This window comes from Antedon mediterranea, chromosome 9 (assembly GCF_964355755.1).
Source record: "Antedon mediterranea chromosome 9, ecAntMedi1.1, whole genome shotgun sequence".
NCBI lineage: Eukaryota > Metazoa > Echinodermata > Crinoidea > Comatulida > Antedonidae > Antedon > Antedon mediterranea.
This window is the reverse complement of record NC_092678.1, coordinates 3,048,922-3,060,780: the sequence shown is the minus strand read 5'-3', so window position 1 is coordinate 3,060,780 and position 11,859 is coordinate 3,048,922. Positions and strand designations below refer to the sequence as shown.

Here is an 11,859-nt window from a genome sequence, read left to right as displayed (position 1 = left end):
AGTGAGATGAATTATTTTATAAATGAAGAATGTACCAAGATGACAACCATATGTTTCAAAACCAATCAAAAATTAAGCTTGTATGTTCGTTGGTTGTACATAATTCCTCGCCGACGATTTGTTAATAGTAAATACGAAGATTTATGTTTGTCGTTGTATCCAACTCATATGTAATGAAATAACGAATAACTCACAAAAGTCAAATATCACAATTAATTGTGATGGACACCCACAAACAGTTGATAGAATCAGATTAAATATTGCACAGAAAACTCAATCAAGTAAGTGTAGGCTACTTAAAAACTTAGTGATGATTATACCGTAGTATAAATTGTACGATACAAAAAACGATGATATACGATGGGAGGAGCTAAAGCGATGACGAAACAGCGGGAAAGCAGGCGAGTGACCTTCAGTAGACCGGAAGAAATGGTACAAGCAGGAGGATATTGGCCTGAGGCAACGCTTAACTTCACCTGCAATATCATATTAATTCATATTAGTTTATAGCACCGCTGTCGAATATAAAGAAATTTTCCCGCAGATCGTGGACATTTTAATGTTCCGTTATTTACATTATCGTTTACTAGGCCTAGATCAATAATTCGTATTTTATATAGGTATTTTTCAAGCAGTGGATCTTTATACAATAATGATGATTTATTTACTTTGTCTAAGCCTATGTAATAATATACATTAATAAATACAGTAAATATCTGTTAAAATTTATATTTTATTTGGCCTATTTACAAAGTAGCTGCATGGGTTTTTGTCGAATCTGCTATTAGCAGACAGAAAGAACGTCTCAATTTGGTTAATTATTAATACAGTACTACATTATGCAAGCACTTGACACCTCGGCTAAAGATGTACTTCTATTTTAAAGATAAAGGAAAAAGCTCATTGTTCATAACACCGCCAGATAAACCAGGTCTTAAGTTATCAACAGCCTGTTGGATCATCTCATCTCTGCATTTGATCGTTGATATTCCACAGTGACCAGAAACTATGACGTTTTCCATTTTAAAAAGAGGATGATCACATGGAAGCGGCTCTGGTTCCGTGACATCAAGTCCTGCTGCTTGAATTGTTCCATTCCTTAAAGTGTCGACTAAAGCGTCCGTGTTTACCACGCGACCTGTCATTTACATAAATAGAAATGATTATAAATCACGTACATAATCAAAAGTAGTAAAGAAGATCAAAAGTAGTAAAGAAGATCAAATCTATGCGAGTGAAAAACAAAGTCAAGTTAATTTATGTTTTACCTCTTGCAACATTGATTAAGATGGCGGTTGGTTTCATGAGAGCTAATTCTTGTTCTCCAATCAAGTCGTCGGTTTGGTGCGTAAGAGGCGTTGCTATCACAACAAAATCAGACAACTTTAAGAGTTCTTCAATGTTACTCCAATACTGGGCGTGGACCGCGTCTTCAAGTTTAGATCTGTTGAAAATTCGTAGAAATTTTTCTTAGGCAATATCGTATGAATACTGTTTGAATCAGCGACCTAGGATCGAACCAAATTTAAACCAACCTTCTTCTGTTGTGATACAGGATTTTCATCCTGAATCCCAATGCTCGTTGTGCAACACAGTAGCCTATATTTCCCATTCCAATTATGCCAATTGTTTCCCCGCTAACATTTCGGCCTGTCAGTATAAACTGGGCCGATTTTCCTATATTGTTGTTGGTGTTTCTTGCGAGCTGAATAGCTGTAAATCAAAATTGTTCAGATATAAATATTATATTGGGTCAGATTTTGTGAGTCTGGTAAATCTATGGAGTCATGGATGGAAGTTCGTATGAGTTCAAAATATGTTGTCTCCGGAGATAGCAACTTTATGTACACTATATCCCATTTTAGGCGGTTTTTCTTTTGAAATTTTTCAGTAAAATACCCCAAAGCTACTTCTATCTGGACTTACCTTCCATCAGTTTTCTAGCTGTTGCAAGCATAAGTAAAATAGCTATATCCGCAGTTGCTTCTGCAGTTGTATGAGGAGTGTGTGATACCCGGATGTTGCGTCTGTGAAGCCATTCAACATCAAGTCCATCCGTTCCAGAACCCTGTATACTAATAACTTTCAAGTTCGGAAGCGATGAGATAAGCTTGTTTGAAAATGATCTAATGTCTCCGGAGTAGACAATTATTCCTTCGATTTCGTGCGAGTATTTTGTAGTGTTACTACAAAATGCATCGAACGAAATCACCTTAAAATCTTTACCAATCTTGGAAGCAAGGTAATTTTGTTCTATGTACTTTCCAGAAAGCACAGTATGAACTCTTGGTACAGCTAATGGGAAAACAAATATTGATTATTATATAATAATTATTATTCTATAGTTAAAAGTCAAAGTACCAAATTATCACGATCCACCTATAGATAGAGCATACTGACATAAATAATAATGTATTCAAAGTATTTAATACACCTAGACAAGTTTCGAACTGACGTTCGATAATCATTAGAATCTATCTGAGGACGACTGCACAATCGGTTGTTCACGTAACGGATTACAATGACCACTAGTGTAACTAGTGTAAGTGTAATTAGTTTGTTTGATGTTGTACCGATTTCCACTCTTATGACTTTAGTTTCTAAAGTTTGTTTGTGAACATTTCTTTTGTCAATCCTTAGTGATATGATTAAATAAATAAATAATAACAAAATATAATCTTACCCATCCTCCCAGCTCTAGAAATTAAAACGAGTAATAAAATAATAAAGCTGGAATCTAACTCGACGGACGTACATTGAAAAAATAACAAGCTTCTTAAACCTTTTTATTACCAGTAAAAGTCACCAAACATACGGACGAACGTACGGTAACTGATAACTGATAACAATGATAATTTAGCCTATAAGTACAGCGATCTTCATTCAAGGATAAAGACTACATTATATCTTCTTATCTATCTTTAAAAACTGTATAAGATTTAACTTAACAAAACTGTTTTTGAAATTCTAAAGATTTTATTGAAAGCTTCAATTTCAAATTGAATTAACATTCATATCGAAACTATTTGGAAACTGAAACAACATTTCCATATAATAATGTACACTAAACATTAACATTTGCCAAATGCCTTGAAAATTTGGCAAATACCAGTATATTTGCTGTTATAAATGTTTAATTCCACAACAACTAATTAAATTTTACATTAACAGAGAAATATACATATACATATTTTTAGAACATTTTATATGGTAATGCAACGCTGTGACTGAATTACATATATTATCACATAACTAATTACACGAACAACATCTGGCAAATATCTTGGAAAATGACTACAATTATATACCAGAATTATTAGGCCTACACAATTGATTTTCTAAATTTTTTATTTAATAAACTTGAGAGAGTTGTGGTAATTCATGACAGAATCTATAATGTCGACTTAAAGTAATTAAGTGATTCAGTTTCTTATACATTTATTGAAGAATTAAACCATAGAAAAAACATATTCGAAACACTTGAAAAAAAAACTGTTTCCAAAAAATGATGTTGAAAAGTTATTCTGCACACGCTCAGAAACATGAGCATGCGCATAATTGAATAGCTGGGTAGGCTTACAAATACACCTTCACTCAATCAGCAACATTAACTCCTAACAGCAATTAGGTTAAGTTATTTTGAAATAAAATACAAAATAGTGATCTGTCATATACGGTAATAATTATTTTGTTCATTAACACATCAAAACCTAACTTCTTTTGTTCATTGTTATGTTTTTAATGCATACTTAACATAGAAAAATTACTGTACTTTGAAACCAATTCTTGTTGTAATTGGGTTACTTTACACACAGTTACATTAACAAGCTAAATATAACGACATATTCTATTTATGATTTGTTTGTTGTTGTTCTATTTTGTAATATTACCTTTTGCAGAACAATTGTATCATATTGCTTGTTAAATGTATTTACAAATCTCTCTCCAAGTACAGAACATTGAAATTAAAACCTCCTTTTAGCTACCGACTACTTTGACATAGATCAATTATTAATTGACAAAATGGCAATTACTTGCTTGAATTGCTGTTTGTTTGCACGATTTTTAAAAAATATCAAGTTATCTTTATAATTGTTGTGTTTATAAATAGACTATATGTCTAATGATTTTGAAGAATCTATCAATATGAGCGATGTATTTCGCTCTTTAGAAATGCTTGTTACAACTGTACAACTATTAAAGAAATACTTTTAAGATCTTTTTAAAAACCTACAACAAAAACGTGTTGCTATTAACTATTACTAAATGTATTAACTTTAGTAGCACTAACATAACATGGTCAGGGAGACCGGTATGCACACTTTACCAATAACATTGAAAGGGGACTTTAACGCACTAATATTGCCAGATTCAGCTTCAATAAAATTCAAAACTCCAACGGACCTATAAAGAACATAACATCTGACGCCAACACTTTGGAGAAACTTCACATCAGAAATAAGCAGCGCGCCCGAAGCGGAAAAGTCAGAAGACTATTCGACGGAACGTCGTTACAAAAATTAATCAAAAACTGATGAATTAGATTAAATCTATTAGATATCACTTTCCATAGTGTGGATATCACTTTGTGACTTCATCACTGAGCTTGGTTAATACCTGGTTTGTTGATCTTGAATTTGGAAATGATAACAGTTAGAGATTGTTTATATAATTTCCTTACTGTCTTGTTCCGGGAATAGATAAAAGGGTTTAACATTGAATTTGAAAGAATTAGTAAGTCAACGATAAGGCACGGCCAATTATTCATAAAACATGCTTGATCGGGTGATTCGTTTATATACTCCTGGATACCCTTTGGCAGTAAACAAATAATAAATGTGATGACGATTGTGACAGTTGTTTTAGTAGCCTTTAGATCGAATGTGTTTATTTGTTTATCAGTACCGGTACGTGAAGCTCTTTCTTTCATATGCCGCCGAGCTCGTACGAAAATATACGAGTAACAGAAAAGCATGACCACAACAGACAATATCGTCATATTTACATTAAGGTATGCAAATATTAAAAAGCCGTGGATTCTATACATTTCTAAATATCTGTCGCACATTGAGGTATAGTTTGAATCAAGAAGTACTACAGCACAGAATGAGACCATGTTTGACGCACTGCCAACTACAAATCCAACAACGTTAACAATACAACATAGTTTGACAGCTCTGCCAGCAGTCATCCAAACCATGTATCGAAGAGGGAACCGAATCGCAAACAATCTATCCGCGGTCATAAGCAGTAAGTTACTCAATGACATTGTTACCAGCACAACTACTGGCACAAAATAAAACGCACTACACGAGTTTTGTTCCAGTAATTTCATTTTTCCGATAACTAAAGAAGGTATTCCAATCAAACCGGTCGTAAAGTCAACAAGTGCCAGAGATGCTGTAAATATATAAATCGGCTTTTTAGCCAAAGATGAATTTCGGTAAACGGTGAAAAGAACCAAAAGGTTACCAAACGTTATTAGAAACATCAGTAAAAGCAGACAGGTAATGAAAGTAATAAAGATTTCATCAGACTTGTAAGATTCTTCATTTTTAATTAAAGCCTCCATTCTGACTAGCAACAAATTGATGAATAGAACAACATTTTCAGAATTGGAAGGAGGGAGGAAGAAATGATTATTCTGAGGGCGCACTTTCCAATAAATGAATTTATTATCTTACTTAATAAGAGTATGTTATTCTATATTCTATCTCGAAACAAAATTGACCTTTCTGTGTATTATATCATTTGTTTTTATTTGTTTAAATTGAAAACGTAATATTAATTTTTTAGATATTACTTATGTACTATAACATGAAGGTATCACTATGTTCTACTCATATTATAATTCTTACTAATCTTTTATTTTATAACTTTTATTACATTACAAAATATTTGATGTATAAACTATTGTTTTCTCATTACGTTCTTTATCCATTTCAGTAACGTTGAAATTCTAGTGTAAACTCCATATTTTCCCGGTTGTCCACAACCTTCACCCCAACTAACGATACCGGACAAGTACCATCGTTTTTTATACAGAATGGAAAATGGTCCACCACTGTCTCCATAGCACGCATCTGTTGTTTCCTGCGCGTATCCAGCACAAAACATATTGCGCGTAATTGCTGTCAGATTTGTTGAAGAAATACACTTCCTCTGGCTAACGACAGGCACGTATATTTCATTCATGAACCGTGCAAGAGTTATGTTACTGGTAATCCCCCAGCCGTTTACCCGACCAAGTTTACCCGGTTTCATGATTCCCGTAGGTAGGTTGTTTGTTGGTAAGCATATAGGTTTGACGTAATCGGAAAAGTTAGAAATTGGTGTTTCGAGTTTGATCAGTGCAATATCAGAATCCCAAGTTCTGAAGTCTGGGTGCCTCACAATCTTGTCAATTGTGTAATTTTTTTCTTCAGACTCTTCAAATTCAGAGTCATGGTCAGCCACACGAATAAGAGTACTATTCGAATTCACCTTGTAGCTCCTGACACAGTGTGCCGCCGTAACTATCCATTCCGAGTTCAAGATAGATCCTCCACAGATATCCAATTTAGAAGAAATATAGTAGAGGCGTACCATCCATGGTGCAGAACCTCTGGCCGCATCTCTTCCGTTTAACAGCCGAATTCTGTTTTTGCCTCGGTTTTTTTGCTCCAGTAATGCTTCCGGAGATGTAACAATTCCGCATCCTATAGATTAAAAGATATATGAATATAAATTAATTGATTAGTACTTAAAAATAATTAGTATATAATCTAACCAGCAAGCACGAGGTAAAGCAAGAAAATTTCCAGAAAATCAAGTGTTTCGTAATTGGTTTTGTAAAATAAATGTTACAATTAAGCTCGATTCCCACTGGAAGTACGTAAGCGCAACACAAGCGAGTTGACTAATGACAAGCGACGGTTTGAATAATCCGTCGCTTGGGATTGGTCAAATTACTTGCGTTACGCCTACATACTTGCGTAGTGGGAACCAAGCTTTACTGGTGTATTATACGTATACGGTATTGTTTAAGTCAGTGGTAAGGCCGATCCGACAGAAGATTCGCAAGCAATTTTACGAATGACAAGCGACTGAATTATTTAAATGGTTATCTATCAAATAATTTAAAATGATAAGCTGACCATGGTGAATGTTCCCTTTAGTTTGAACGGTAAGAATAGCGGACTCCTCTTGGACACGGGCCATTACGGTGCATGTGTACTTTCCAGCGTCATTACTAGTAATTCCATTAATGAGTAATGTCCCATCTGGAAAAATATGTGTATGTTCGTTAGAGATTATGACGTCACCATCCTTTTCCCATACTATAGAATATAGATCATCTTCCAGTGTACATCTAAACACAAGCGTATCACCGGTGTTGCGTGTTACGTCAATTGGTTTTGAAATCAGAAGTTCTTTGATTATCTCTAAAAGATAATAATGGTATAAATTATTATATATATTTTCATGAGTAATTGTTCTGCTAATAATTACCGATATAATATTATATATTTTGTGTTATACCGTTACATGATAATTCATTTCCTGACCAAGTACCGTCAAGTTGACATACACGTCTGACGTCACCAGTTGTCCTCACGTGACCCCCAGAACATCGAAAGTTACATACTTGTCCAGGTTTCCCCAAACGATTGCAGTCCGCCTCGACATTGGCTGATGTTTCTAATGGCGGACATGGAGTTTCTAAATTGCGAATTAAATAAAAGGTAATTATTTAAATCAGCAAGGGAGGATTTTACTTTTTAGTATTTTATACTCATTTTTAGTCGCGTGGACGCGACTCAATAGTTCACTATGTCGGTCGGTCTGTCGGTCTGTCTGTCGGTCCGGTATCACTATGCGTTTTATCGCTTTTTTGTACTTTTTGAACTGTTTTGATGTACAGAAAAGTTTTAAAGTACACTACTTTTTAAAAGTTCATTTTTATCTGAGAGCACGCGACTTATGGCTGTTGGCCTTGTTCTTATCAGTTGCATTGTTAAAAATACACAACTAACCTCCTAATATGACATTTGTTATCCAATCGAGAAATGCTGAGATTCTGGTGTAAAATCCATATTTCCCCGGTCGTCCGCAACCTTCACCCCAACTAACGATACCGAACAAATACCAACGGTCTTCGTGCAAAATGGAAAAAGGTCCACCACTATCTCCCTGGCAGGCATCTTTGAGTTTCTGTTTATACCCAGCACAAAACATGTTGTCTGTAACATTGTACGTTGTTGAAGAAATGCATTTTCTCTGGCCTACGATAGGTAGATAGACTTCATTCATAAACCGTGGTCTTGGGCCATTTTCCCTAATGTCTCCCCATCCACTTACCCGGCCATGTTTTCTTGGTTTCATAATTCTTTCAGTCAGATTGTTTGTTGGTAAACATATAGGTCTGACGTAATGAGTAAAGTTAGAAATCGGTGTGTCAAGTTTGATAATTGCAATATCAGCGTCGTAAGTGTCGTCATTGAAATCTGCGTGTGTTACAATCTTCTTAATCCTGTAAAGCATTTCTTCGGATTCTATATATTCGGAGTCATGATCAGCCACATGAACAAGTGTGTTCATCTTATTAACGTTAAACTCAGTTATACAGTGTGCTGCTGTGATTATCCATTTAGAGTTTACAATAGAGCCACCGCAGAAATAACGGTCCTGAGAAACTTGATAGAGGCGTACCATCCATGGAGCGGATCCTCTAGAAGCTTCTCTCCCTCTTCGGTTTCCTTGGTCCAGCATTGCTTCTGGTGATGTGACACTTCCACATTCTATATAGATTACAAACAATTTCATGTATTTTGATATGATGATGATAAAGGACAACATCAAATAATAATATTTGAATTCATAACTGTGTAACGTTTGGTTAAGTATACCTGTGTCCGCTTCTAATGTCCACGGCAGGTCTTGTGCTGACGAACTTAACACCGTCAATGAGAGAAACCTTAAATAAGTACAAGAATAAGATTTGCAAGATGTCATTAATCCCTAAAGAACCTGAAGTGTTCTCTTTGATGTTTATTCAATAATAGGTGAAAGTGACAGAAGTGATTGTTGTTTGTATTTTATTTATTTATTTTATTAAACCTTATTTAGTGAGGGTGACCCTAAACAGCATATCCTGACAATCTAGATATGGAAAATGAAAAACGGATGAACTATATATACTTTTAGGCCTACTGTACATTAATGTATGCATTGTATTAGTTTTACAGGATGCACTACTGATTGGTTGGTTCCGCTGTTGCAAATATTCGAAACAAAGTTATTACAATTTAACGATCAATGGAAATGTAATAGAGAATTTCTGTTTTTTTAAGGAAAATTAATAGTTCTTTAACTACGAACAGCTGCTCACATACTCTTACACGCCTAATCTATTGTTGCAAGTTGAAAACATGCATTATCCGAGCACATTCCCATATTTTTTTAACCTTTTAGTATTTTAAAAACAAAACTACTTACATTAAGTGTAGAAGTAAGTACATCATGGGGTTCGTTATTTCATTAACGAAAGATAACATCGAAAGTACATCAATTCCCCTTTTTCGTCTTTAAAATAGCTATTTATCCGGATGCTCGACCGGATCGAACTATCCCATGACTTTGTTTTTGTAGAGCTTGTTGGTATTGTGATTAAAGAACAATTTTCCAGGCAAATTTATTTTCTTCGAAAAGATTACACTTCCTTTTAAAAATATACTGTACCCTTAAAACAGAAAGTACCGTATTGTACAACACTGTAACCGTAACAATACAACATAGTTTGACAGCTCTGCCAGCAGTCATCCAAACCATGTATCGAAGAGGGAACTGAATCGCAAACAATCTATCCGCGGTCATAAGCAGTAAGTTACTCAATGACATTGTTACCAGCACAACTACTGGAACAAAATAAAACACACTACATGAGTTTTGTTCCAGTAATTTCTTTTTTCCGATAACTAAAGAAGGTATTCCAATCAAACCGGTCGTAAAGTCAACAAGTGCCAGAGATGCTGTAAATATGTAAATCGGCTTTTTAGCCAAAGATGAATTTCGATAAACGGTGAAAAGAATCAGTAAAAGCAGACAGGTAATGAAAGTAATAAAGATTTCATCAGACTTGTAAGATTCTTCATTTTTAATTAAAGCCTCCATTCTGACTAGCAACAAATTGATGAATAGAACAACATTTTCAGAATTGGAAGGAGGGAGGAAGAAATGATTATTCTGAGGGCGCACTTTCCAATAAATGAGTTTATTATCTTACTTAATAAGAGTATGTTATTCTATATTCTATTTCGAGACAAAATTGACCTTTCTGTGTATTATATCATTTGTTTTTATTTGTTTAAATTTAATTCTATGAAAACGAAATATTAATTTTTTAGATATTACTTATGTACTATAACATGAAGGTATCACTATGTTCTACTCATATTTTAATTCTTACTAATCTTTTATTTTATTACTTTTATTACATAACAAAATACTAAATTTTGTATAAACTATTCTTTTCTCATTACGTTCTTTATCCATTTCCGAAACGCTGAAATTCTGGTGTAAAATCCATATTTTCCCGGTTCTCCACAACCTTCACCCCAACTAACGATACCGGACAAGTACCATCGGCCTTCGTGGAAAACGGAAAATGGTCCACCACTGTCTCCATAGCACGCATCTGTTGTTTCCTGCGCGTATCCAGCACAAAACATGTTGCGCGTAATTGCAAAAGTCGCATTTGTTGAAGAAATACACTTCCTCTGGCTAACGACAGGCACGTATATTTCATTCATGAACCGTGGATGAGTTATGTTACTGGTACTGGTAATCCCCCAGCCGTTTACCCGACCAAGTTTACCCGGTTTTATGATGTTCTTTGTTGGTAAGCATATAGGTCTGACGTAGTCAGTAAATTGAGAAATTGGTGTTTCGAGTTTGATCATTGCTATATCAGAGTCCCAAGTACTCTGGTTGAAGTCTGGGTGCCTCACAATCTTGCCAATTGTGTAATTTTTTTCTTCAAACTCTTCAAATTCAGAATCATGGTCAGCCACACGAATAAGAGTACTATTCTTGTGTTTTTCTTTCAAATTGACACAGTGTGCCGCTGTAACTATCCATTCCGAGTTCAAGATAGATCCTCCACAGATATCCTTTTGATTAGGAATATAGTAGAGGCGTACCATCCATGGTGCAGAACCTCTGGCCGCATCTCTTCCGTTTAACAACCGAATTCTGTTTTTGCCTCGATTTTTTTGCTCCTGTAATGCTTCCGGAGATGTAACGATTCCACATTCTATAAATTAAAATATAGATTGTAACTACATAGACGTAATCAGAGAGCAAAATACCCGTCCGTCGTTAAGTAAAAAAAAGAAAAGAAGTTAAATAAAATGAAAGTAGGCCTAGTGCCTGTTGCAAACATACATTGTTTGCTTTGTCGTGTTTATGATTTACAAACTTGTTATCTATAGGCAACAATTAACTCTAATACTCTAATTGATCAATAATAATAATAACTAGAGGGTACTCCGAGAGTACAAACCTCCGCCTTCTGTAAAATTCCCCTACATAAAATTCCCCCCGAAAATGTTTTTTTTTTTTACATTTTTTTTATTAGTTCTAAAGTGTAAATAGCCTAACTGCACACTACAAAGGTGTGGATGAGAGTTTGGTGTAATGGTTATGTATCCAGCCTCTCACAATTAAGGTCCCTGGTTCAAGTCCCGCGGAGTGTTTTTTTTTATTTTTTTATTTTTTATTTTTTTTGTGGACCTTGATCTTTAACCCTGACCCTTCAAAATGTAACCAAAATTATGTGATGAGCCATTGATCATTGTGGCTAAGTTTGGTGAGAATCGG

At 34.7% G+C, this 11,859-nt stretch overlaps 3 protein-coding genes across 3 annotated transcripts in view; all 3 read right to left on the bottom strand.

The window, feature by feature from the left end:
* Positions 1 to 767: 767 nt before the first annotated feature.
* On the bottom strand, positions 768 to 2,687 carry LOC140059360 (glyoxylate/hydroxypyruvate reductase B-like). Its single transcript, XM_072105249.1, has 5 exons — positions 2,684 to 2,687; positions 1,927 to 2,295; positions 1,536 to 1,713; positions 1,269 to 1,444; positions 768 to 1,138 (listed from the first exon to the last, which is right to left on the bottom strand). Exons 1-5 carry the CDS (start codon positions 2,685 to 2,687, stop codon positions 876 to 878), a joined length of 990 nt encoding a protein of 329 aa, XP_071961350.1. The 3' UTR covers positions 768 to 875.
* A 1,910-nt stretch (positions 2,688 to 4,597) lies between these two features.
* On the bottom strand, positions 4,598 to 5,597 carry LOC140059359 (adenosine receptor A2a-like). Its single transcript, XM_072105248.1, has one exon. The coding sequence runs from the start codon at positions 5,570 to 5,572 to the stop codon at positions 4,598 to 4,600; it is 975 nt and encodes a 324-aa protein (XP_071961349.1). The 5' UTR covers positions 5,573 to 5,597.
* A 242-nt stretch (positions 5,598 to 5,839) lies between these two features.
* The window catches only part of LOC140059358 (transmembrane protease serine 9-like), a 9,965-nt gene continuing 3,945 nt past the window's right edge, over positions 5,840 to 11,859 (bottom strand). Inside the window, exons 3-8 of the mRNA XM_072105247.1 lie at positions 10,504 to 11,293; positions 9,870 to 9,896; positions 8,016 to 8,956; positions 7,528 to 7,701; positions 7,137 to 7,496; positions 5,840 to 6,698 (exon numbers count right to left, since the gene is read on the bottom strand). Of these exons, the coding sequence (XP_071961348.1) occupies positions 5,911 to 6,698; positions 7,137 to 7,496; positions 7,528 to 7,701; positions 8,016 to 8,956; positions 9,870 to 9,896; positions 10,504 to 11,293 (3,080 nt within the window). The 3' untranslated portion in view covers positions 5,840 to 5,910. The remainder of the gene's footprint in view (positions 6,699 to 7,136; positions 7,497 to 7,527; positions 7,702 to 8,015; positions 8,957 to 9,869; positions 9,897 to 10,503; positions 11,294 to 11,859) is intronic.